This window comes from Crocodylus siamensis, chromosome 1, assembly GCF_052110815.1.
Source record: "Crocodylus siamensis isolate JL-2025a chromosome 1, ASM5211081v1, whole genome shotgun sequence".
Taxonomy (NCBI): domain Eukaryota; kingdom Metazoa; phylum Chordata; order Crocodylia; family Crocodylidae; genus Crocodylus; species Crocodylus siamensis.
The window spans coordinates 366,974,056-367,000,749 of record NC_143395.1 but is presented as its reverse complement, the minus strand read 5'-3'; the positions used below and the strand labels follow the sequence as shown (position 1 = coordinate 367,000,749).

The window sequence follows — 26,694 nt, the reverse complement described above, 5'->3', positions numbered from 1 at the left end:
TCCTACAATGCTGATGATATTTGTCCTGCTGCCAAATTCTGAAGCCACGGTGAACCCCACAGGCCAGGCCTGCAAAGCTTTCCCCAGGGCTGGAAGTTTGATGGCAGGAGAAGCAGCAGTTGCCAAGACCCTGGGAGTTGCAGCAATTAAGCACTAACAAGACCACTGGCAAATTCAAGGCCCACAGGGGAGATGACATGGCTCCACAATCTGCATCCAACTCTGGATCCATGGGGTCAGACAACTCAGATACCACTGCTCTAGATGGGTGTCCAGTTGCAAAGAGAAAGTTTACCATTCCAACCAGGTTCACTCTTAAAAAAAAAGTAATAAATTCCCTTAAAAGAGCTAGCGGTCTTTTAAAATGCTGTATTTTTAAAAGCTTACTTTTAGTTTGTTCCATCCTTTGGAGTAGCTGAACACAGGTATCACGCATCCAGAATTTAGTTAGAATATTAATGGCACTAAATCCAGGCTAATGAAGGAGAACAATATTATGGACTTGCTGCCCTATAACCGCACACCCTGATCTATTATATCGCTCTCCAGGGAAAGTGCCATATTTCCTATAGAGATGCAAACAACAACACTTCCAGTGACTGCTAGTAATTTTAAACATCATGCATCTTCTCTCATCAGGAGTGCTTTATTGTTGCAATGTAAACTCTCCAAGATGCCGTTCTTGGACTCGCACAAGTACTTTTCATCCTTTGAGCAAAGTAGTCCACTCCTCTAGAAATAAAAAAAAATAAAGAGAGTTTGCATAGTATCCACTGGAACAAGATGTTACCAAAGAAGCTGCCAAGGCTGCAATGCTATGGCACAAACATTTTATTTAATTGATTTGATTACAAATATTGAATACAACTTTACAGCAATTGGCAAATCCTATTAACATCTAATGAAGTGAACTTCATCTCACAAAAGCTTGTGCCACACATATGCTTTGGTTAAGTTTACAAGATGCAAACAAAACTTCTGAATCAAAAGGAATTTGAATATAAAGGATAAATAGAGGAGGCACTAATGAGAGAGGTAGGTTGAATAAGTCTATAGGGATCAACAAGGCAGTTCACTCTTTGAGGGCCACTGGGGCTATAAAAGCTTGTTCAGGCAACAGAAAAAAAATCCGCAGTCTCTGTTGAGACCTGGCTTCACCCCGCCCAGGCCGATGAGGCTGAAGATGATTCCTTGTTCCGCAATTTAACATTTAGGTCATTTTTTAAAGCCAGCTGTTTAGAGACTGCTGCTCCAAAGTTTTAGGAGGTTACAGTGCTTGGCTGCTGGCTGGTCAGACCTTCGGCATTGGATGAAGCGAGTTAAAGCATATGCTATGTATACACAGAATGTACAAACACACATAATACATGCATACATATATGCAGCTATATACATGTATGTATCAGCAAATACATACACACAAGACTATAAAGGCACTTGCATGTGCGAGTGTACAGATAACACCTATACCATATTGACCCGAATATAACACAGCAGCCGCCCCATCCCCATCCCCCGCCGCGCGGTACCTGTCACCGCCCGGAGCCTCCTGCACGGCGGAGCCCAAAGGGGAGGAAAGGAGCATTAAACCTTTCGAGGCCCAGCTCTGCTACGCCCCAGACCGCTTGACTTGATCCACACAGCCGCAACAAACCACAGAGAGCGCGCATGTGCATCACTACAGCTTGCTAGCTAAGGGGAAGCATGTGGCCGGAGCAGCAGCGCATGCGCTGAAAAAGAGGGTGGGCTTTAAATGGGCAGAAATCGAAACGCGGGGTGCTGATTGGTCACGCGGCAAGCACCCCCTACCGGCGCGGGGAGGACCCGCACTTGCGTACAGCGGGCCTAAGGGGCGAGGCAAAGAGAGACGAGCCAATAGGCACCGAGGAAAGGTGCCTTGGCGTCCGCTCTCATTGGCTGCAGTGGGTGTCTTTTCCAGAGCCCATCCGCCAATGAAGTGAAGCGGCCGGGAGCGGAGCGGCTGGGAGTCGAGGTGCGGTGCTCGGAGAAGAGGTAGGACTGCCCGCCATGTTGGATGAGGGAAAGGGGTGGGGCTAGGGCGGGGCGGGCTACCCTCACGCTGGTCGTACGCATCGGCTCCGGGGTAGGCCCACTGTCCGGGGCCCGGGGCGCCAACTGCAGGGCCCAGGGGTGGGGAGGAGCGGGGCGTGCGTTGCGCGGGGCGCTGCTCGGCCGCGGCCGAGGAGATCAGAGTCGCTATCCTCCTTCTCTCGCGGCGGCGGGAGGCCGGAGCTAACGGGGCTCACAGCCCCCAAGTGCGGGGCAGGGCCGTGGGGCAGCCCGGGCGGAGCGCGCACTGACAGACGCGCAGCCGGTGGTGTGCGGAGCTGTGCCCAGCACAGCAGGCGGGTCCGTCGTGGGGATGGGGCAGATCGAGGCCCCCGGGGTGGGGGAGGAAGAGGGACAGGAGCTGGGCCCGGGGCGGGGTCGTGGGATGCTCGGAGCCCAGGCGGCTTGTCTGGGGACACAGGCCTCTACCAGTGCCCCCATGCCCCAGGACGAGGTGCCGCGGCTCCGAGCGTCCCACGACCTGCACCGGCTGCGGGGCCGCACTCAGCCTTGCTTCTGCCCCACTCCCTTTGATCTGCCCCCCACGCCCTTCCCCAAGACAGACCCACGAACTGGTGAGGGGTTCCATGCACACCTAAAGATGTGTGCTCAGCCCCCCTCCCCCCCAAATATTTTCTGCGTCCTCCAATAGCTTCATTAACTTTTGGCTTGGTCACATAAAAAGCGACAACATCTTTATAGGCCTTCCAGTTGTGTTAGGCCAGGGGTTTTCAACCTTTTTCGATTTGTTGTACAACCCCGCCAGCTGGATGGACACGGAGGAGCGTACCCCTGGCAGGCGTGGGGGGGTATGGCATGTGGCTGGATGCAGAGCAGTGTGCAAGCTTCCCTGTCCCATCCCCCCCTTTCCCCTGTGTCTGGCCACGCACCCCTGCGGGGTGGGGAAAACTCTCACAGGGTGGCTGCCTGTGCATACCGTCTAGGGCCTGCTCAAGTACCCACTGGTACATGCCCCCAGTTGACGACCCCTGTGCCAAGCTGTAACTCTGCTAAGCCAAAGTGCTGGAAAGCAGCAGAAAGGGGCTGAGCCAGAGAGACAAATACATAAAGCTGCTGTAACAAGCAGAAAGAGCCCAAAAGAGCACAACAGCAGCAGTTACACTTGTACAAGTGAGAAATTAATTAATGCAAGAGCAGATGTGTCAACTTGGCAAACAAAGGGTGCAAAGAGAAATGACAATTTTCCACCAGTCTGGCCACAGAAAGCAGTTTATAGCCCTAACCAAACACAAGGGCATGGATGCATACAGCTTAAAAAATAGCCCATTGGGTGAAAATCTGACCTGTCATTCATTGCATGAGGTGCCAGATAAAGATGTTACAGACTAGCATCTCTTCTGTGGCTTGTCTGCCCAGCTCCCAGCCTGTTGCTGTTTTCAGAATGGGAGGGAGGGGGGAAGGGTGCAGAGGGAGTTCAGTCTGGGGGGGGTTCAGCCTCCCTCCCCCCAATGGGGTGAGTGTATTTCAGCCCTCTTGAGGTGGGGGGGGGCTCCAATTCACCCACCCTGCACTTCAGCACCAGGTAGGCAGCCCCAAGAATGAGCTCCCTCTGCTGCCTCCCCCCTTCCCATTCTGGAAGGAGCACTGGCAGACAGACAGGGAAAGAGAGAGTCTGTTGCCATGGGAACCTGGTTGCAGGCTCCCAGCCCTTCCCCTGGAACAAACAGTGAACTTTTGTTTGGTCTGGGCTAACAATGTAACTCTGAACTGGTTACAGCTGGGAGCTGCAGTTCTGTCTGTCCCCCCCAAAATAATTAAGGGTGTATAATTAAGGGTAGACGTAAAAGTCAAGGTAGATGTCATCTACCTAGACTTTAAGAAGGCCTTCGATATGGTATCATATTCCGTTCTCATAAATAAACTGACAGGCTGTGGTGTAGATGATTGCATGGTCAGGTGGGTGGCAAATTGGCTTAGGGGTTGCATACAGAGTGGTGGTGGACAGGTCGATATTGACCTGGAAAGATGTGGGCAGTGGAGTCCCACAAGTCTCAGTCTTTGGACTGGTGCTATTCACTGTCTTAATCAGTGACTTGTACAAGGGTGTAGAGAGCACCCTGTCCATGTCACAGATGATAGGGCAAAGTTAACACACCAGAGGGTAGGGAATGGATCCAGGCAGATCTGGACAGGTTGGAAAAACAGGCAGAACGAAATAGGATGCAGTTCAACGAAGATGAGTGCAAAGTGCTGCACCTGGGCAAAAAGAACCACCAACATACTTACAGGCTGGGGGATGACCTTCACAACAGCACAGCAGTGGAAAGGGATCTTGGAGTCGTAGCTGACTCCAAGATGAACGTGAGTTGTCAGTGTGATGAAGTGATCAACAAAGCTAACCGCGCTTTATCATGCATTAGCAGATGCATGATAAATAGGCCCAGGGAAATGATGCTTCCTCTCTATGCAGCACTGGTCAGGCCACAGTTGGAGTACTGCGTCCAGTTTTGGGCGCCGCACTTCGAGAGGGGATGTAGAGAATCTTGAGAAGGCTCAGAGGAGGGCCACTCATATGGTCAGAGGCCTGCAGGCAAGGCCCTATGAAGAAAGATTGAGGGACCTAGATCTCTTCAGTCTTTGCAAGAGAAGGCTCAGAGGTGATCTTATGGCTGCCTATACATTCATCAGAGGAGGGCAGCAGGGACTAGAAGATGCTCTATTTACTAGGGCACCCCCTGGAGTAACTAGGAAAAATGGCCACAAATTGACAGAGAGCAGATTCAGGTTGGTCATTAGGAGGAACTTCACAGTAAGGTTTGCCAGAATCTGGAATTGGCTTCCAAGGGAGATGAAGACCCCCAAGGTACGGGAGAGCACCAAGAGGAGACTGGACAAGCATCTAGCTGGGGTCTTTTGACCCCAGTGCTCTTTCCTGCCCAGGGCAGGGGGTCGGACTCAATGAACTACTGAGCTCCCTTCTGACCCTAATGTCTATGAATCTCAACAGAGAGGGAGAGAAAAGAGTGGGCATGAGATGGGGGCGGGGGAGGAAGGCACAAGTATACAGGAGTTGAGAGGCATTCCTTGTAGAAAGACCTAGGGGATGCATGAATAACATATGGGGTCTCTACCAGTCTGCTTCTCCAGATTGGACTAGCGGTTAATCAGACCAGCTGGTGTTCTGTTTGACAACAAATGTTTCTGAGCTTTTGCTACCAAGCATGCGTCCGAGTTGTGTTTTCTACATCGTGTATGGGATCTGGAAGCCGGATTGCTAGTGTCAGCCTTCCACATCATACAGGCTCCAGCAACCCATAAAGTGACAGCCACCAGATACTGCCTGAGAAAATACTCTGTACATCTTAAAACAGTTGAGCATTTTTTTTATCATCAACAGTGACATCTGACAAAGTTAGGTTTTTGGCTAAAACCTGGCTGAAGTCCACTTCTTAGCCCATGATTTTAATGTACAGGGAAAGGTGGAGGCATTTTTGGCATCACTTCCTTGGCTTTGCTGGAGATGCATCGATTGATGCATGCCAGAGTAGCCATTTACCCTACTGGCTACAGCATCTGCTGGCTCATTTGCACTGTGGGCTCATACTCATGCTGTGGTCTGTTATTACCCCCAGGTTCCTTTCATTTGTGGTGCTAGACAGTTTGGTGCCACCAAGCCTGTAGGTGTGTTGGGGGTTGCTCATCCCAAGGTAGAGCACTTTACATTTCTAAACATTGAACTTCATCAGGTTCTGATCTGCTCAACTTGCCAGCCTGTCTAGGTCCACTTATAACTGTAGCCTATATTCAAGCGTGACCATGCTCCCCCATAACTTGGTGTTGTTTGTGAACTTGGCCCGTGAGCTCTTTACCCCCACATTCAAATCATTAATGACAATGTTGAAAAGTACTGGACCAAGCATTGAGCCCTGCGGGACACCGCTGCCCACTTCTCACCAGGATGACACAGATCTGTTCACTGCAACTCTCTGGGTCCTATCCCAGTGGGACAGTCTCTCACTCACCTGACTGTCTCAGCGTTAAGCCCACAATCCTCTCATTTTCTCACGAGGACATCGTGGGATACTAGATCAAAGGCCTTTTGGAAGTCTAGGTATACAGTGTCAACCTGCTCTCTCATGTCCACGTGGTAAGTGACCTGGTCATAGATGAGGTTGGGAAGGCAAGACCTGCCCATAACGAAGCTGTGATGGCTGTCATTCAGAATCTTCCCTTCTTATGCAAGCTTATCGCAGATAGACTCTTTGATGAACTTTTCTAGGATTTTCCCTAGGATGGAAGTTAGGCTGCTTATATGGTTACCCGGGTCCTCCCTCCTGCCCTCGTTGTGGATGGATACAACATTGGCCGTCTTCCAGTCCTCAGGGACTTCTTCCAGAGCACTGCAAGTTGTGGAAGAGTTTTGCCAGTGGTTCCACAATGACTTTGGGCAGTCCCTTTAGTGCTCTAGGATGAAGATCACCTGGTCCTGCTGGCTTGTATATGTGTAATTTTATTAATTGGTCATATACCAATCCTATGGCAATAGCAGGAAGGTGATTATTCCTACTGTGCTCATCCTCTACTCTTCTGCTCTACCTCGTGTGGTTTTCCCTTTGGTTCAGTGAAAGACTGAGGCAAAGTAGTCATTCAGGAGTTCAGCTTTCTCCTGGGTGCCGGTCTCCTGAGTTGTTGAGCAGTGGCCCCACATTTCCATTTGTTTTCCTCCTGTTCTCATGTACCTAAAGAAGGATTTCTTGTCCTCGATTCCTGTTACTAATCTAAGTTTGGTTGCCACTTCAGCCTGTCTTATCTGTTCCCTGCAAATGCGGGCCATCGTGGAATAGTCCTCCTTGGGGCCTGCCCCGAGCTTCCATTATTTATAGGCCTCTTTCTTCTTTTGTAAGAGGACCATGATTTCCCTGTTTAGCTGAGGGCTTCCCAGCCCTTCTGTTACCTTTTCTTCGCATGGGAATGGACTTCCTTTGTGGTTCAAGCATCGTGTCCTTAAGGAACAACCACTCTTCATGCACACCTTTCGCCTTTGGTCCCTGATCCTGCAGCACTTGCCCTACTAGTGACCTAAGCTTGTTGAAATTTACATTTTTTAAGTCCAAGACTTCAATCCTGCTATCTGATTTGTCTGCCTTACATGGGACAATGAACATGATGGTTTCATGGTCACTGTCACCCAGTCTGCCCTCTATATTTAAGTCTGTCACCAGATCATCTTCTTTGGCCAGGACCAAGTTTAGCAGAGCATCACCTTTGGTTGGTCCATGCACCTCTTGAGTCAGGAAGAGCTCCTTGACACAGTTTAGGAAGGATCGCAACCATTCCTACTTGGCCAAGTGTTTCTCCCAGGAGATGTCTGGATAGTTAAAATCACCTATGATGGACCATGCCACATACGCATGCAGCCTCAGTCAATTCTTGGGTGAACTCCAGATTGAGTTCCTTCTCCTGGTTTGGTGGTCTGTAGTATACACCTACAGGAGGGGTCTCTCTCTCGCCCTGCCCCACAACTTGACCCAGAGGGTTTCAAGCTGTTCATTTTTAGAGCCGATGTTGGCCTCCAAGGAGGTGTATTGCTCTTTCACATGGAAAGCAACACTTCCACCTTTCTTCCCCACCCAGTCCCTTCTATGCAGGATGTAACCCTCTCTAGCTACGCTCCAGTCATGTGAGGAGTCCCACCAGGTCTCTGTAATCCCTACTAGATCATAATACACACTGGAGAGTAGGAGGGCTAGGTTCTCCTGCTTGTTCCCCACGCTGCTGGCGTTAGTATATAGGCATCTGAGTCCTCCTACTGAGGCCCTTGTCTTCCTGTCCCGCTGATGGAGAACTATTCCCTTGGCTCCTGCAACAGTGACTTTCCCCATGTCCCTATCTACAGGGCTTACTTGTACATTGGTCCCTGGACATGTTTGAATTTTGTGTTTTGAATTTGTATATCCCTGAATCTTCAAGTAAAAATAATAGCTTTCATTAAAAAAGAAGCAGTTTTCCTCAAAATATTGACCATGTGGCAATAAAAAGCAACATTTCCCTGCTCCCATAATATGTGGTACTGTGACTTGATGATAGTGTGAAAAGACAAAAGTGTTTCTTTAATGTAAAGTATTGTAGGTGTACAAATTCTCATAATTGGTTGCAGAACATAAACATGCAGATAACTTAACTTATCAACTATACCAAAAGCCAGATGTCAGAACTAATATTAGAAATAGTGTACTACTGTCACGTGACAAAGAAGATTTAAGTTTTAATTAAAAATAAAATCTTTCCAGCCTCAAGGAGATTTCCTTGACTTTCATGTCATGTTTGCATATTCACATTTTGCAATCACCACCACAAGGCTTTTAACAAAGTACAGCTTAACCACAAAGCTGTTTTTATTACTTAAGTATGATATCATGCTTCTAGGTATGTTTTCATTGTGTGATTATCTGATTAAGTTAAGAAATATTTGTGTGCATTTGATGTGAAGACTTCGTGGTGTCATGTATTTTGTATCTGTGGTCAGCAAAATGAGTTCCTCTGCTGCTGTGCAAAATATGCTGAAACAATATTAAGAACCCAAACATAAGCACTTGCAAGTAGTTAGTGGAGTTACATACAGAATAGGTGTTCATGAGCAAAGGGAATGCTGTACTTAGGCCAGTCACCCTGAGGTTATTCTATCTGCAAAACCTTATAGGTATTGCCTGAAGAAGGTTGTTTGTTCCCAAAAGCTTGCAAAGAGCAATTTTTCCAACTATTTAGTTGGTCTAACAAAAGATATCACATCTACCCAAAGAAACTACAAATAGGCATTGCCTTTGTCCTGGGATAAAATATTTTCTCCTAGGACAAAGTGCAGTCCTGTCTGTACAGACATGCTTGTTGTCCCAGGATAAAGCCTAAAAAGGTTCAAGGGATAAGAAGTGCTAACAGTTTACCCTGGGATATCACAAAGTGCATCTGAACAGTTATCTCAGGATTGCATCATTTGAATTAATGGCAGAAAGGCAGCAGTGCATTTAGCTGCTAGCTAAACCCCTACTGGAAGGCTGATGTGCATTAGGGCTGTGCAGAGCTTCGGTCCGTGATTCAAATTGGAGGACCCTTTAATCTCTCCAAATCGATTTGGACATAGAGACAGCTTTAAATGTTTTTCGTACATACCTCTAGGTAGCAGGAGCTTGTGATTGCTGTGCTTCCGGGGCAAATGCAGCGTCTCACAGAAGCACAGGGGGCTCCTCAGCATGCTCGGCGGCAGACCTGGAAGTGGACCAGGGCACGTCTGGTTCACTTCCCAGTCCACCAGGGAGCACGCAGGGGCCCCCCATACATCCCCCTGGCTTGGCGACTGGTGTCTCCTGGGTCTGGAGGGATACCTGGGGTCCCCTGCGACCAATCGCTGAACTAGGGGCGGGTACACGGGAGCGCCCCTAGCACGCTCCCTAGCCGACCCAGAAGTGGACCGGAAGTATTTCCAGTCCGCTTCCAAGTTCACTGCTGACCATGCTGAAGAGCCCCCCACGGTGTTGTGGGATGCTGCATCTACCCCAGCACTGCAGCGATCACAAGCTGCGCTGCTACCTCAAGGTATATAGAAAGAACGTTTTAAAACTCTGCCTGTGTCTGAATTGCTGATTCATCGAATCGTCAGATTCAGATTCAGTCAAATTGAATCAGGGACAGTGATCCAAATCAACAGATCAAATCACTGTTCCTGATTTGGGCCGAATCTGAATCAAATAGGGCTTGTTTTGCACAGCCCTAATATATACACCCCATTCCTAGGACTCTTTTGTTCCAGGACAAACATAAGCTCAACTTGTCCCAGGACAAATGCAACCTGTTCCTAGCCTTAGGCTGTTTGACACTTCCAGTAAACTGGCAAACAGTAAAAGCCCTGTTATCCGGCATTTTACTAACTGGAATTTCTGGTTGGCTGGCTGGACATGGTGGGGACAGCAGGAGCTTGCACACAGTGGCCACTGCTGCTGCCACCCACCACCCTGCGGCCTCTGCCACTCCACTCCCTGTCCAGACAGAAACCCCTGTGCCTCACGTAACCAGCATTTGAGTTCAGTGTTTGTTAATCACTGGAAGGCCTAGTTTCAGAAAAGTTAAAAATGGAGGTTAGTAGGCCAGTACAAGTGGCAACAGTAATAACTTTAGTACAATGGATATGAAATTTATTAATCTTCCCCCCCCGACCCTCCTGTCCCCCACAAAGTGACAGCTTTTAGAAAATAACCAGTTTCAAATTGTTTGGGAGGACAATGAATCAGATTTGTGCTCTCAGTTACACCAGTATGAATCTGAATTATGCCAGTATAACTGAGAACAGAATATGCTTTTCTGTATTTTAAAAATGAAAGCAGGGGAAAAATATGGTATGGCAACCTTGTGTCAGCTTTATACAGCTTCAGGGGCACCTGCAGGCTTCTGTCAACAAGGCAGCTGAAGTTAGTGGCCCAAAATGCACGGTTTAGAAATTCCTCTATAGTTTCAGAGAGGACTTGATATGTTTTGATCTCATTTTGAAGCAAGGCAGGGAAGGGGGGCAAGGAATAGTATCTCACCAAAGCAAAGATTAATTCCTCATGTGTTCTAATGTCAGACTGTACAGGAGTGTCCATCTAGAATACACATTGTAGAACAAGAATGTAGCAACCTTTTTATTACATCTACATTTTGGAAGAATTCCATTTGTGACTGATGCTTATCAAAACTGCTGGCCTGACATCCTAGTATGTTGAACTCCTCCACCCAGAAAACTAACCCAACAGCAGAACAGGCTTCTAAGAACTGTCCCACTCTGCTGGCTAAGGGTAGCCCATTCTATATGCTGTTATCAGTCTCAGTCAATGAGCTTAGAAATATAACTTAAAGGGCTAGTTGTAGTTGGTAGATTTTATCCTCCAAGCATCTATTCACTGAAATCTAGGCTGAATTATTTTATATTTGGCCCACAAAACTTAAATATGGAAGTCCTGCTTAGATATCATCCAGTAGAAGGAGTTCCCAAAACAGCCCAAGCAAGGAAAACAAGATCCAGTTTGTGTAGTCCCTGTATAAAACACCTCTCTGGACCCAGATTGTATAGAGAAGTTTCTGTAGAAGAGACCCAGATAATGTCCTTTGTCCTCAGTTCCCACCCTTATATAATTTTGGTGGGGAGGGCTCTGTAGAGAGGGACTGATCAGGGACTCCAGCCAATAGCAGCATCAGGAGTAACCAAACCAAGGACCTTTGGTCATCCAGAGAATTTTTTTAGGGATGTTATCTGGACTTTCCCTGCCTTTCTTTGATAGGACTGACCATTCCAGCTCTGTCTTCTCCTCAGTACTGTGGCAAGGAAGTTTGGTGCTCAAGGCAAAACTACGGCACTGCATCTCCCTCAGTCTCTTTATCTTAGCTTTGCTCCACACTTGCCACTCTTTACCCAGTTGTCTTAACTTTCTTTCACCTGTCCTAGCATACAGCATATTTCCTCTTAAGCAAACTGAACTCCAAAAAGTTGTGGAACAGGGTTGATGTTTTCTGCTATTGCATTATTTAATCTACCTGATTTTAATACATGTATGTGTGTGTTTACCGTAATAAACACATAAATGTTTTTCCATAATAAACTTCTATATTAACAAAGGTGCCTCTAGTCCCTTTCATAGTTATGCTGCCATGTGAGCAGCCACTTTCTAAGCCCCGAGTAGCTAAATTTAGTTTAATTCTGCTGGGATTTTATATTTTTGTTCTGTTGTTTGTTTGTTTGTTTGTGTTTGTTTTTGTTTTTGTTTTTTGGATCTATCCTTTTGCTAGTTCTCTAGAAAGGGGAGATTCTTAGAAATCCATGATACTTCTCAGAAGCTACTTTCAAACTTTAAAATGCTTCTGTTGTACCCTGTGGCCTCAGTGCTTACATTCCTTGCAAATCTTAGTCTAAAAACTTGCCTGGCTGACACCCTCCCCACCTTTTTTAAGACATGAAGTATCATAAATGTGAAGATTGTCATGATTCTCTGAGGAACTTTAAAACCAACCAGCAGAAATTGTGCATAGAAAAGAAATGGTTTGTGTCACTTTGCAAACAATAGACACAATTGTTCATGTGAGGGACCTAGATAGCTGTTAATTACCAACTGGCCTGGGAGTTCTGGAATTTTGCCAAATATCCCAGTACCTTTAATTGTCTACTAGCCAAAACATCCTTCTAACTTTGAGAGTATGCACTGGTAATATGGAGGTTTTCTTCTTCAGGGACACAATCTGTATAAAAATTTCCCTTGGGTATTCTTTTGTAAAACCTCGGTAACCTTCACCCATCATAGATTTCAGCTACTCCTTTCATCCTGTAGTCAGATACCTAATTTAAAAGTTTTGTAGCTGGTACAACTGAATTGGGAGACCTCAGCTTTTGGCACTTGGCTATAGACCTCCCATATGCCCCTTGTCTGTGGACATGATTTTGAAAATGTATGTATCCACTGATTTTTGAGGGACCCTTCTTGAGTCAGCTAGGGTCTAATCTCCAGAAGGATTTAAAACCTGTTACTATAGTTACTGGAGCTTCATATTCTGTGCATATCAGATCATGCTGTTGCCGAGTGCTGGGAACCCGAGATAAATAAATGGATGCTTTAACTTCTGTGTACCTTAATTTCTCCACCTATACAATGGGAATAATGATATCTGTCTGTCTCGTGGATGCTGTAAGGTGATGATGATTGTAAAGTAACCGCTGATCCTTTTGTAAGTGAGCATAAATAGTGTGCCTATGCACACAAAACATTTCTTTAATGGAAAAAAGTATTAAAACAACTCTTAAGAGCTCTGGCTATTCATACTGCTTCTCAAGACTACCACAGGAGTGTTTTTGTTTTAATATTTGTCATTATATTCTACATTTCTCCATTTTTCTTAGTGATATGATGTGATACATGAATAGTGATTTTAGTTCTAATCTGTTACAGCTGTTTGACTGCAATTAAATATTGAGTGCATCAGGGTTAGGCCAAAAACGTGACTCAGTATTTATGTGACCCTATACAAACAAAATCATCAGAAAGATGCATCTGAGGAACTGAAAGAATAATAGGTATATCTGTGTGAAAACTGAAAATCTGTTTTATAGATGGTATTAAAAGAATACTGAAATGGAGAACTACCAAAGAATGGATTTGTTTATAGCACAGTGGGTGTGGGATTGATCGTAACCTTAAGGGTTTTTTTTAATCTGTTGAGGAGTTCTTAAAATAAGAACATATACTGTCTTCCAAGCAAAGGGGAGAGTTAAGTTAGTTATAACTAATCTCCATGATAGGGTATACTAGGCTCTTTAACCCTGGTCAGCAGCCCAGTTGAGGAATGAAGACCTGATAGATGGACAAATGGATTCCTTTCTTTGCTCTAGTCTAGCAGCTCCTGTAGCCAACCTGGTTCTAAATGTACTGGCACCTGCCTTTCCTTTGGATTAAACCAGCAAGACTGAGGGGCACACTGGTGTGTGTACAGCTCAGTATCTCTGTGTACATTGCCCAGGCTTTTGTACCCTGGAGAGGTCACTCCAGCTTCACTTTATTTTCAAGTGAGGATTACATTCAGCAGTTGATGTCTCTCTCACTCAGGCTAATTCTATTGACTCTCGAGACTGACAGATGTCTACTAATAAGTGGGTACCTCGGTGTTAAGTTGAACGTATGATATCTCCATTAGTCTGGATAGAATACCATGCTAATGTAACTGTGCTGGTTCTAGTGCAGAAGGTAGTTTAGGTATCTCTCCTCTGCATTGTATCTTCTTTGGCAATCACTTGCAGTTGAGGATGATTGTCTTCCTCTGTGTGTCTGAGGATAGCTGATGAGACCTGTCTGGGATCGACAGATTCTACTGCAGCTTGGACATGTAGAATGGGTGGTACTTGATCCTTGATTTGGTCTTCCACGACATGGTGTTTCTGCTGTTCCCACTTTTTCATCTCCTGTTTATTGTGAGGTTCCAGTGTACTGAGATCCTTGCAGCAGACTCTTCCTGGACAATAGTCTCCCATGAGTTGACATCAGTGTTGCATTTGTTTTTTAAGTTGGCCTTGGACATCCCTGAAGCACTTTCTCTGCCCTCCTCTGGAGCACACGCCTTAGCTGAATTAGGAGAATAAAACTTGCTCCAAGAGTCTGTAGTCAGACATCCAGATGGCATAGCAAGCCCAATGAAGTTGATGCAAGATGATCATTGCCTCAATACTTGCATTTGCTTACAGGAGGATGCTAACAGTGTGTCTGTCTTTCCACTGGATCTTCTCAGGCAGCACTTATGGTACTTCTCCAGTGTCTTGAGATGGAAAAAGTACAGGAAACATGTCACAGCTCCATGCAGCAAGATGGGGATCATGACTGCTTGATAAACCATGAGCTTGGTTTTGGGTCTGACATTACAATCTTTGAACACCCATTCCTTCAGGTGTCCGAAGGCCACTTGTACATTTGAGGCAATGTTGGACTTCTTCATCCATGTCAGCCTTCTGCGAGACATGGCTTCTGAGGTAAGGGAAATACCATTCTCTAGAGTCTCATTGTGGATCTGGATTAGCAGAGCTGGGGACTGTTCATTAGGAGCTTGTTGGTGGAGGATGTTAAGCATCTTTCATATGTAAAGTGTCAGTCCCACTTTCTTGTATGCCTCAGTAAAGATGTCAGCAGTTGCCTGAAGGTCTGCTTCCAAGCGAATGCACGCTACAGCTTCATCAGCGTACTGAAGTTCAGTGATTGAGGTCAAGGTGGTCTTGGTTTTGGCTTGGAGTCAGCTGAGGTTAAACAGCTTAACATCTATTTGGTAGCTTAGCTCCACTTTGGCGGGAAGCTTGTTGGTGTTAAGATGTAGCACAGAGGCAGGGAATATTGAGAAGAATGTTGAAGCGATGACGCAGCCTCGCGTAACTCCCGTTTTAACCTTAAGGGGTCTGTGATAGATCCATTACTGAGAACCACTGCTTGCATACTGTCATGGAGCAGGCAGAGAATGGTGACAAATTTTGGTGGGCATCCTTACTTCAGAAGGATCCTCCGCAACACTTCTGGCCTGACAGTCTAAAGCTTTTGTGAAGTCAAAGAAGACCATGTAGAGAAATGCTTGTGTTGTTTCCGGCATTTCTTCTGCAGCTGAGAAGCTGTGCAAATAGCGTCAGTTATGCTTCTTGATGCCCTAAACCCACACTGAGATTCCAGGAGGAGCTCTTCAGCAAGTGTAAGGAGACGATTCAGGAGGGTTTTCACAATGGTCTTTCCTGTGGTGGGGAGCAAGACAATCCCTCTGTAGTTTCCACAGTCAGACTTATCTCTTTTGTTGAAGATTGTCACAATCATAGCATCCCTGACATCATCTGGGATTTCCTCATCATTATTCCAAATCCTTAAGATGATGAGGGCATGAAGCTGTGATGTGAGCTCCTCTCCCCACTGCTTGAATATTTCCACAGGGATTCCATCCATTCTAGATGACTTGTTGTTTTTCGTCTGTTTGATGGCTTTCCTCACCTCTATCAAAGGTTGGAGGGATTCCAAGATCATCTCTGACTGGGTGTTTCTGTCTATGAGAGTGTTCTTAACTCCATCTTGCAATGTTGAGAACACTACCTTCAAAATGCTCCTTCCAATGGTATTGATGAGTCCTCTTCCCTTGATCAGGTCTCCTCCATCCTTAGGTCTCAAGGGAGTTGGTCCCTGAGTATTTGGACTGTAGATGGCTTTGGTGCTGAAGAAACTGCACATATCGTGGAAGTCAGCAAGTTGGTGAATCTCCTTTGCGTTTTCTTCCCACCATTTGTTCTTCGTATCATGTGTCCTGCTTTGGACCTCTGCCTTGGCTTGTTGGAGGTTCAATTTCTTTTGCCTGCCAAGCACAAAAAGCCTTGGCTTGTGATAGTCAACTCTTGGATCTTGGTCATTCTCATCAAACCAGCCTTGTTATTTCCTGGAGGATCCAAGTATCTCTTCACAGGTACTGATGGCAGTGGCCTTAAGGGCACCTGACAAGCTGCTAACATTCTTCCATTGCTGTTGATTGCAATTCCCCAGTTTTTCGTTGAGGCATTGGTGGAAAAAGTCTTGTTTTCTTGAGGTCTGAGTCCTTCAATCTCAGTCTTCCGTTGGCATTGCTTTTGCTGTAACTGTTATTTGAGAGCCAGTTTTTAAGTAACATAACTGAGCAGACGAGTTGGTGATCAGTCCAGCAATCATAAACTCCTATCATAGTTTGGGTGATGTGGACATTTATGCAATCCCGGACACAGACAATGACATAGTCAATCAGGTGCCAGTGCTTAGACCGTGGGTGTTACCATGATGTCTTGTACCTGTTTTTCTGGTGGAATAGGGTGTTGGTGATGGTGAGTATATGTTCCACACATTTGGTCAAGAGGTGGATGCCATTGGCGTTGACCTTTCCTACTGCTTCCTTGCCAGTGGTTCTGTTTCAGAGGTTAAAGTCCCTTCTGACTCTGTTATTGAAATCACCAGGAAGAATAAGTGAGGAATATCAGGAAAGACTTGGTCAGGGTTGATATAGAATTCCTCCTTGGTTTTATTGGCAGTGTCAAGAGTTGGGGCATACTTGTTGATGACGGTGGCATAGTGGCTCCCTGCCAGTTTAAGATGGAGAGTCATGAGGCAGTCATTAATTCTGATAGAGAACTCATCAAGTTGGTTTGAGTTCATGGAGTTAGTTTTGCCGTTAAGAATTAAGTTGTCGTTCTCCTTCCTGTTTACCCTTCCAGAAAAGGGTATAGCCACCTCTATTTTTTTTGAACTGCCCATCTCTTGCTGGCTGGGTCTACCTTTCAGTACACTCTACAACAATTAATTTCAGCAACTCTGCATGCTATTAAGCATTTAGAGATGATAGGAGAACTTTCTTGAAAACTCTGACCAACTGAATCTTTTTTAATTTTCTAAATTATTTAAAAATACAGGATTTTTTGCCACATGTTTAAACCCTGAATAGAAAATCATTATACAATATAACCTCATGAATCTGGATATCAAAAATTCAGAATTCTCAAAAATCCATCACATAAAAAATGCACTACGTCGGGGAGTAGTGGCAGCCGGTTCCAGAGAGGCTTGCATGCAGCAGCTGCCTCTGCTGTCCACCACCCAATGCCACCACTCCATGTGCGGCTGCTGCTCAGGGACTGGCCACTGGTTCCCTCCCCACCCCCATGTTCTGTTGCCACTCTGGTTTCAAAAAAACAGAATTTTCACATTTCTGGGAGGTGCTTGATCCCGCGCATGTCAGATTTATGAGGTTATATTGTATTCTTGCTCAGACATCATAACGGAATTCAGTTATCTGCTTTGTCCATAAGGCTGACATAGGATATGCCTGTATAGCAGGCAAAGCATATCCACCAAATATTACTTTTTTCAGCCAAGTTACTATAAAATAATCTCATTTCTCTAGCACCATCTAGGCACACCCAGTTCTTTTAATTCCACTAAAATAGTTTTGATCTTATTTTAGAGTTTGTCATTAATGTGTACGGACACAGGCTTAATGTACATTTGATTGTATGTATCGGCTTCATTTGAAATAAATGCAAGTGACCTATTCCTTTCTGTAAACCAAAAAGACCTCTCATAGAAAAGGACTGTAGGGATCAGGCTACATTTCATATCATACACCTGCTGCTGTGGGATGGTACTTTACAACAGAAAATAACTAGGCATGCTCTTTTCAGTTCTATTAATTCACTATTCAGTAGCAAGGAAGGAACAATGCAGCAATGAAATTCAAACATTCAAAAAGAAAAAATGTCAGTTTCCCTGTCTGTACAGAACAAATGTCTATCACAAGTTGGAATTGAATCAGTTACAAGGTTTCCAGCTTTGTAGGGCAAAGCTGTGCTGCTACTCACCATGTCCACAGGTAGCAGATAGTTGAATGCCCTTTAGGGTACTGTTTCCTGAGTCAAAGCTTGGATGGGGTGAGGCAGTGGAATTACATTCTTAAGAGCGAGGTGTATTAACTATAATTGACCGTTAGGATAGTTTAACACAGAATTGTGTAGCTTCTCCATCATCTGATGTCTTTAAATCAAGACTGGCTATCTTTCTAAAAGAGATGCTAGACTCTTCAAGCTTTATTGTTTATTGAGTCATTTGTGCTGTTAACCCTTTTTCCACATAAATGTTCAACTTTGATACAAGGTAGTTTACATGTTCTTTATGCCAGATTAATTTTATGCAAACTCTTGCAATCCATGATAGGTAGGATCTCTTAGGATTTGTTAAATACACATACTTATTCATACCTTACAGTGTTATAGAAAAATGAAAGATTTAGTAGGCAAATGTCTCAGCATAGCAAAATAGAAAAAGGAAACAAAAATGTAGTTAGAGAAAAAGTTCAACTTTTTAGCTTTTGTGTTCTTGGAGCACGAGAGCTAGGACTGTAGTTCAGTAAGAAAAGGTAGGGCATGTCCACACATGAAGGCATGTGTGCTTGCAGCAGCTCAAATAGAAGTGGCACATATTTGAGCTGGGGTTTTTTTGTCTCGGTGCATGTGCCCGGATATACACTCTTTGCTGTGTGGCAAGTTGTGCCACTTGGGGCAAAGTAACCCTGCCCAGATCCTCCTGGATCTGCAGCTAGGGGTAGCTAGACTCCAGGGCCAGCTGGTGCCCACCAATTGATTTGGATTCAGCCTATAGCTGCCCCCATGGCAGTCTGCATGGGGCCGAGCCCTATCTGGGGCGGCCTGTGTTTCGCTCCAGACTGTTGTGCCTGCTGGCCCTGGTTCAGGCCATCAGGCACAGCGCTTCTGGCTGGGCTGCTCCCAGTGCGTCAACAGTCACTTGGGTGCTGCTCGGTTCCCATTGCCTCCAGCAGCAGCTCCTTCTGCTGCGCTACTTTAGAGCTTCGGCTAGGCCGCTGCTGCCCAAATATGCAGGGCTTGGACTCCAGCTTCCAGCTGCCTTCTGCCCACTTGGCCTCCTGGAGAAAAGGAGATATTTGAAGCTGCTGCAGATGACTATCACACAGTGTGTGATATTTAACAGAAATATCAACAATGTTCTCCTGAAACTGTCTAGAAACAAACAGCAAATGCTAAATGACAATACTTGGAAAAAATGGACACTTTATATTCTTTTCCAACTTCCACATTTTTGGACCCCATGATCTCGCAAGGTCTCTTCCAGTCCTAAACTTCTGTAAATCTGAGTGTGAATCTTGGGGTTAACTGCACTAGATAAGATGCTAAGTGTAATAATTACTGATGTTATTACTTAAGGTTACATTTCATTACATCAGAAAATGGGTTTTTCTTTTAATATTTTTCACTGCAGGAAAGAAGTTCCATTTTCATTGTTGAGATGTGTAACATCAGGTTAGACCTCTCTATTATGGGGCAGTTGTCATGATGGATTTCTAGGTCTTTGACAAACCCTCTTTTTCTTTCTCTTTAACAAAGCTGGATTCCTCTTTTACATATTTTTTAAAATCTTTTTCTTGAATGTGATGTGCGAGTTGTCAAGATAATTTTAGGAAACTACTGTTCACTTAAGTTTGTTTAATGCACTTACTTGGTACAGGTTGAAGATGTGGAAACACTGAAACAAAAAATATCTATTCAGGTCTTTGGTATATTGCTGATTTTTACCATCTTTTTTAAAAATAAGTCCCCAGATAGAACTTCTTATTGGGGAGTATATGAACCCATGATTCCACACTCTAATCTCACTTCACTCATACTTGAGAGGTAGAGTTAAGGTTAAAAAGATGGTTTCCCTTTAGAATGGAAATGGGAAACCTCAGTTAACTTGAACCATATTTGTATGGGAATTTTTGGAGCAGATATCATTAAGTTGCAACCTGCATTTATTTTTTCTATATGCTGGACTTAATTTTGAAACAGGAGATTACTAAACATATTGTTGTATGAGAGTGATTGTCTTTCTTCGCCTTCTAAATTTTGCTTGGTTGTGGCCTATGTATGTGGTTGAAGAATTGTCTGTGTAAGAGTCGTGCTCCTCTTACATATATGATGTGTGTGTGTATGTACAGTACAGTAGGATTGAATTTGCATGAAGAGAAGCATGGTCTAGATGAGCTGAGTGCTTGAGTAAAGTCAAGTGTGGCTGATGTGTTTTATAACAGTTAATGGGCAGGGATGATTCCATACTGCCAGTTATGCCTCTCTGAGCATTGATTTAAACTTGAAAGCCCCAAGCAAGGCTATTTTCCACAGTTGCTGCTACTGCTGCCCAGCCCATGGCTCGTGCCACTGCAGGAAGGAAGAGGTACGCAACTGGTGACTAAAAAAGAGGGCTGCCAGTTTATGCAAGCATTTGGGGAGATGTATAGAAAAACTAGCCCTGTTTTTTTCTTTTCAGTAGATGTTTTTGCTTAATTTAAACTGACTAGAGCAAGAAAAAAATGTACCAACTCAGAACACTAGAGGGAACCAGGAAGAGGAAAAAGAGAGAACATGATGCTGGAGATGCATATTTACATTTTTTGAATAGTGTATATGAAGAATTCATGTCAGTCCAACTACTAACTTAGTTCAGCTACTGCATCTCTAATTGCTGTATCACTAACATCAGCACAGGGGAGCACTTATGCGTTCTTGAGAGAGAGGAAGCTTATGCCCTTTCCTTCTAGTTAAAAGCAGATGGAGCTCAGGAAGAAATATCTATCCATAGAATACTGTGCCTCCTTTACCTTGTTCAGTATCGTGACAAGCTGCAAACTCCTAATTACTATTTCTGGGTAAGTTTCTGCTGTCACAGGATTTGCATGTGTGTACAGTATGTGTCTGGATACACATTTCCCCGGTAATTTGTGTGTGTGTATGTGTGTGTGTGTGTGTGTGTGTGTATATATGTGTGTGTGTGTGTGTGTGTGTATATATATAATATGTATATATATGTATATGTATATATATGTGTATATATATGTATATGTATATATATGTGTGTGTATATGTATATGTATATATATGTGTGTGTATATATATATATATATAAGGGATAGGATATGGGATATATGATGTGATTGAAAAGTTTTATTGGAATAAGTATAGAATGTCTACATTAATCAGGAAATCCAAAAAAAAAGTCAGTTAAAATCTGTTGCACTCCTGTGTGTGTGTTTAACCACATGTATAACAGAAACTCTTTTAGAAATGTCTTACAAGTTTTCAGAAATGTCATTGGAATAATCTTATTATCTATATCCCTTAGTCTATAAATGTAGGTGACATAGCTGCTACAAATTAAACTGTACAGATCTTCGAGGGAAAAGAACAATATAATTAATGTGCTTTTAAAACATTTAAAACCACCATAACTTGAATATTTTGAGAATTCTAACAGTAGAGGAAGGGGCTGCTTCTCATTGGGAAGTGCCCCATGTTCCAAAAATTGCTGCTTCTCACTGAGAAATGCCCCATGCCCCTTTTTATCTCTGATTGATTATATAATATCAGACTGTAACTTTGTTGTGGAACTGTATTTTGACAGCTCTGGGCCTGGGAATTGAAGTGTTTTGGAAGGAGAAAATTGTTTTTTGGCTTTTGTTGTTCGAATTTCCTCTGGGCTCGGAAATGCTAGTAGTAGTTTCAGAAGTGATAACACTGACTGGAAGTGAATGGTTAAATATGCAGAAAATAAATGTATGCTTAATGCTTGGCTACAATGTTTCCCTAGTTTAAATATGGTTTGAAGCTGTTTAGCTTCCTTTTTCATTATAGAAAATAAAAAACAAATGTGGCAGTAGTACAGTATTTGTGGTGGGTTTTTTCCTCTGCATATTATCAGGGACTCTGACTTCTAAATATGAGTTCCATTTGTATTTTTCTTTCCTTTAAAATGAGTGTAGACTTTAGGCTGAATGTGTTATTAAAGGTTGGTTATTACTAAAATTGCTGTAATAAATTAAAGGATTTTAAGACAAGAAACTAAGTAAACAGGTTGATTGATGTACTTTGACGAGTCTTTAAAGAGCTGTCACCTCTTCATAATTAAATTATTCAGGAGCTGTAGTGGCCACAAAAGATGTATTGAAATAAAAATAAATCAGTGAAGATGGGTGTTGTCAAAATAAATAGTTACTACTTGGCAGCAAGGTGCAACAGGTAACAGCAACTAAATAAATATGCCCTATTGAAGTATGCTTGGCTCAGGGCCTGAACTTGCAATTGTAGATCAGCTACACCGAAGGCCTCATTTCCAATGAAGTATGTATGCCAGAGAAAATTATAGGTTAGAAAGCTGGTGGAGAGAGTGAAGGAAAAGACAAATGTGAATTATCTTTCCTCACTGAGTGTACCAGTGCAAGGATGAAGATAGATTTATTCTGCATAGTCCCTCAGGTTACAAAACTCTTATTAAGTAAAAGGGAATTTCAGTAGGCAGAAGACTGGCAAGATCTGACATCTAACCAAATGCACAGAAAAATATAGTCAATAGTGCACATAATTGCAGGTTCCCTAAAACAGGTCCCTAAATTCTGAATTAAAGTGCAGACCATATGCTTAAATACAGCTCATTCACTGGAAAAAGTTCTTGTGTGCCTACTGTGTCTCTTACTCTGAATGCATCACAGATGTTTTACAAACTTAAGTCATATGCAAACCATCGAGTGGGGTTGCTTATGCTGCCACTGACATGCAGCTTTTCCTCTGGATAAAACCAAGCACCTTTGGATTTTGCATAGATACGAAGGAGGATCTTTTTTACATTTGAAACTTTATGGAGTCATATAAACAAAATATAATTACTCAAGGTGGAGTTTGGGAAAGAGATGTAAACAACCCCGGCTTTACAATAGGATCTCTTATGATTTCCTGTTAGAACTGTTGTAGGTGTTGCTGAAAAATGGCCTTTCCGGTAGCACCATATCTTCTAACTCCATGCTGGGGCACTGCTGCAATACTCATTTGGAGCTAAGAGTACCTGCTATTGAACCTCCATTAATTACTGCTTCTTGCAGTATCTCTGGGTGCCAATGAAACAATACTAAGATTCTGGTTAAAACTCTTTCTGAAATGGAGGTGTGTAGTGTTCTAAAAGTCTGGGCCTTAGGTACCTCAGTGATCCTAGTTATTGAAGCTCATAAATAGGTGTGCTGCTTTATAAAACAGTAAGGAACTTGATTTGTATCTCAAAGATCTGGTAACCTGAGGGTAAGATTACCTCCTGTGAGAGTGCTTGAGAACCAATGGTGAGGAGCAGGACCATAAATATTTGCAGATCTTATTCTCATGTAGGTATAAAGACTAAATAGGCTAGGTCTGTTGTTGATTTTAGACTCTACAAAGTGAGGCCATTCCTCTCTTGTCTTCCCACCTGCAACCTGGCCAGCAGAATAAACCACTGCACCCTTTGAAGCAGTGGTTTTGCAGCTTTGCTTCTGCCCTACCTTTAAAGCTGGGTGGTGGGTAATTACCACAACTAAATCCTAAAATATAATGTGGCATGGCAAAGGTAAGGTGGTGTGTTATGTGATAGACAGTGACCTAGGGTTTTTAAACTAAATGTGTTAATATATGCAGTAGCTGCCTTTTACATAGCGTAGAGTATAACTTAACTTGACAAATCTCCAGTAGATCTCTAGACCGGAACCCACAGCCTGAGCTGTTAATTTTTAGTATATATGTACATATATTGTAATACGATGACAGAGCAGAGGGTGATGTGAGAATGGAATTTAAAACCCCACAATGGGTAGTAATAGCTAGTAAAACAATTTCCTTTCTGCATTTTGATGTACATTAGATAGCAGTAAGGAAAAAAAAAAAGCAATTCCCATGGTATGCGTGTAGAACATTCTGAAAAATCTTAGCTGCAAGAGAAAAATTGAACTTTTAAAGCATAAAAAGCAGATCTATTAAGTTAGCTGTATTTTGCTGAATTTATATGATGTTCCAATGGGTTTTTATTGTGTGAATTTCTCTTTTCTGTCTTTTATGATGACATTCTTATTTAAAATAAATGCTATATATTACATTTAGAAACTTGTTTTATTTCAGTGGGTTTTAATTTTTCTTGGCACATACTGAACATTTTTGTAATGCTGCTCTAAAAAGATATGCTGATTTCCCCCCCCCCTTTTGTTTGCAAACATACATTCAAGAAGGAAGTGGCTCTCTTTCGGGCTTCTATGGACAAGACCTTGTCTGCCCATAAGAACTCATGTGCTAGCAGGCTGATTTTATTATCGCCTTGTAACAACACACCATTGTTAGCATTCCCATTTACGTTCTAAACAGGAAGGTAAGGTGAAAAATGTTACTACAATACATGCTGTGGGTGTGAGTCCTCATTCGTACCTCTTTTATACTAGAACATTTATGAGATGAGAAGAAACTTATATAAGTGATATAGTTTTTGGGGGGGGGGTTTTCTTCATCTGCGGCTTTAACCCTAGAAAATTCTCTTGGCAGAGACGTTACTTTGTCTTTTGCTTTACACACATTCCTCTGACGTAGAACTCAGTTTAGAGAGAGGGAGGGTGCTTGTGTATATGTGAGGAAGAAAGAGAAAGGGGGTGAGGGGAAAGACACATACACAGAGCTAGTCTGACCAGAAACAGAACTGCCCCTGGCAGATTAAAGAGACAAGTGAGGCTTGGAGTGTGAATCTAGAGAAAAGAGAGTGGAAATTTACAGCTGCTGTGAGTGAGTGACTGTGTGCATGTTCAAGTGATCATTTCTGTTAACATTTTTCCAAAGGGTAACATTTAGTCTTCAGTGAGGAGGAAGAGACTGAATTCTCTGGCGTCAGCTTTCTGTGACACATGTCAATGATACAGAAGAACTTATATTAAATGGAACATAAATAAAGTCTCCTCCATCTGGACTGTGCTGATTTGGGGCTGGCAGAGAGCTGTCTTCAGCACCTCATCATGTATCTGCTTTTTGTTGCTTAGACAAGCCTGGGCATTTCTGTACACGGTGAGTATCAGTAAAGATTGTCTAGTCTGAATTAAATCAAGTTAGGTAATTTTAGTAAAACTTTTTCTTTTTCAGATGATAAATAGCTCTTTGGGTAATAAACTGCTCTCCTATTTATTTTCTATAGTTGCATTGTTACCTTTTTGTAGCCTTGTAAACTAATGTTACCAGGAGTGGCTGAAAAAAAAGCAATCCTAAACAATACTTCTTCTGTTACATAAGGCACTGGCTCCATTACCAAATATTTTGTGTCCATGGAATATCTTTGGAAATGACTTTATTTACAACGGCGTTTCCAAAAATAAAATAGCTGCAATATATCATTTCTCCTGCTTCTTGCTGCTCACAGCCTGCAGCTGCAGCCTTGCTCTTGATATACAGAGGAAAGAGGGCATAGTTTCATAAGAAATTCAGGAGCTATTAAGTATGTATGTAAGATGTGAGTTTGTATGCAAATTGTCACAAGAAACTGCATATATCACTATAAATAGAGGGCTAGAGGATGATCTAATAGGTCTCTTCCATCTCTGTTTTTTTTTTTTTGTGATTCTGTGGAATAATGTCCCAGTTCTTACTCGGTCCTTACTCAGGCAAAACTTTTATTAAAGCCACTGGGGAATTTTGCCTGAGAGAGAACTTTTGGTTGTGACCCACTTTTAATAGCAAAGTAAAATCATTGCTCTGCCAAACTATTAATCTGGTTGAGGGAGCTGCTGAAAATGATGCAGCACTACTATCCACAGACCTGCCCAAGTGAATGATGGTGAGATGGGTCACTTTCTAATAATGTCTAATATAAACAAAGAAGAATAAATACACTCGCTAATGTTTTGAACTAATGGACTGAGAGTAAGTGTTGTTTTTTTTCCCTTTTTGGCTGCTGTCTCTTGTTTCTTACATTGAGTTCCATTACTAGTTTCCTTCGTTTCAGTGTTTGCTAGTAGAATTATAAATGCAAATTTAAGCTAAAAATTCTCCCTCTTTCATCAAAGCGCATGGTTGGAAGTGTCATCTGGTCCAAGTAAATAGTAATACCCTTTAAGTAATTATTTTAATTTAAAAATCCTGCAGTGCTTCATTAACATTAAAGGGTATCATCGTGCATTGTCTGAGAGTTTTGCTAGGGACTTCTTTAGGATCAGGACTGAACTCTGCTTGTGTTTTCACAGGTGTCTCTGAGGTGCTGTAGTGAGAGATCCCCAAAATTTCTAAGTTTCGCCATCCCTGAGCTGTCAGTTGCTATCTGAAAACCCAAAGCATGCATCTCATTCTTGTCATCTTTGTGTGGGCTAACACTTGAAAATTTACTACTGCTGTAAGAAATTCTGTTAGCTCAAGTGGCAGAAGTCTGTGTTGTGGATCTAAAGATTCCAGTGTTGCTGATGCAACCACTGTAGGTGTAACCATGATGCTGCATGATATGTTGGGGTTTTTAAGTTTAATATTCCCCCACCTCCAAGAAAAAAGCCTAGGGAATTACAGGAGTGCAGTTGGTGTGTGCTCTTTACTTTTCATTCCATCCAGGACAAGCACACACCAACTGCAGAAACTTCCTTAGCCAGACCAAAGGATTTTTGCACCCGAAAGCTTGCTTAATAATTGTTTTCCAACTATTAAAGTTGGTCTAATAAAAGATATCAGATTTACTCAAAGAACCTTGTCTGCCTAGGGAATTACATACATTTAAACTACCCTATTAAGGTTGTGGATTCAAGCAC

The 26,694-nt window shown here is 43.2% G+C and overlaps 2 protein-coding genes across 6 annotated transcripts in view; one reads left to right on the top strand and one right to left on the bottom strand.

The window, feature by feature from the left end:
- Positions 1-1,739, bottom strand: part of SETDB2 (SET domain bifurcated histone lysine methyltransferase 2) — a 39,133-nt gene extending 37,394 nt beyond the window's left edge. For both annotated transcript variants that reach the window (XM_090026095.1, XM_090026105.1), the window contains exons 1-2: positions 1,530-1,739; positions 388-732 (exon numbers count right to left, since the gene is read on the bottom strand). In XM_090026095.1, the coding sequence (XP_089882221.1) occupies positions 388-436 (49 nt within the window). In that variant the 5' untranslated portion in view covers positions 437-732; positions 1,530-1,739. The remainder of the gene's footprint in view (positions 1-387; positions 733-1,529) is intronic.
- A 150-nt stretch (positions 1,740-1,889) lies between these two features.
- Positions 1,890-26,694, top strand: part of CAB39L (calcium binding protein 39 like) — a 116,620-nt gene continuing 91,815 nt past the window's right edge. The window contains exons 1-2 of one of the 4 annotated variants that reach the window (XM_090026279.1): positions 1,897-2,013; positions 24,755-24,976. The gene's annotated coding sequence lies outside the window, so the exon portion shown is untranslated. Of the gene's footprint in view, positions 2,014-20,618; positions 20,791-24,574; positions 24,977-26,694 lie in introns of those variants that run through there. The other 3 variants (XM_090026286.1, XM_090026293.1, XM_090026310.1) reach the window with 3 other exon arrangements.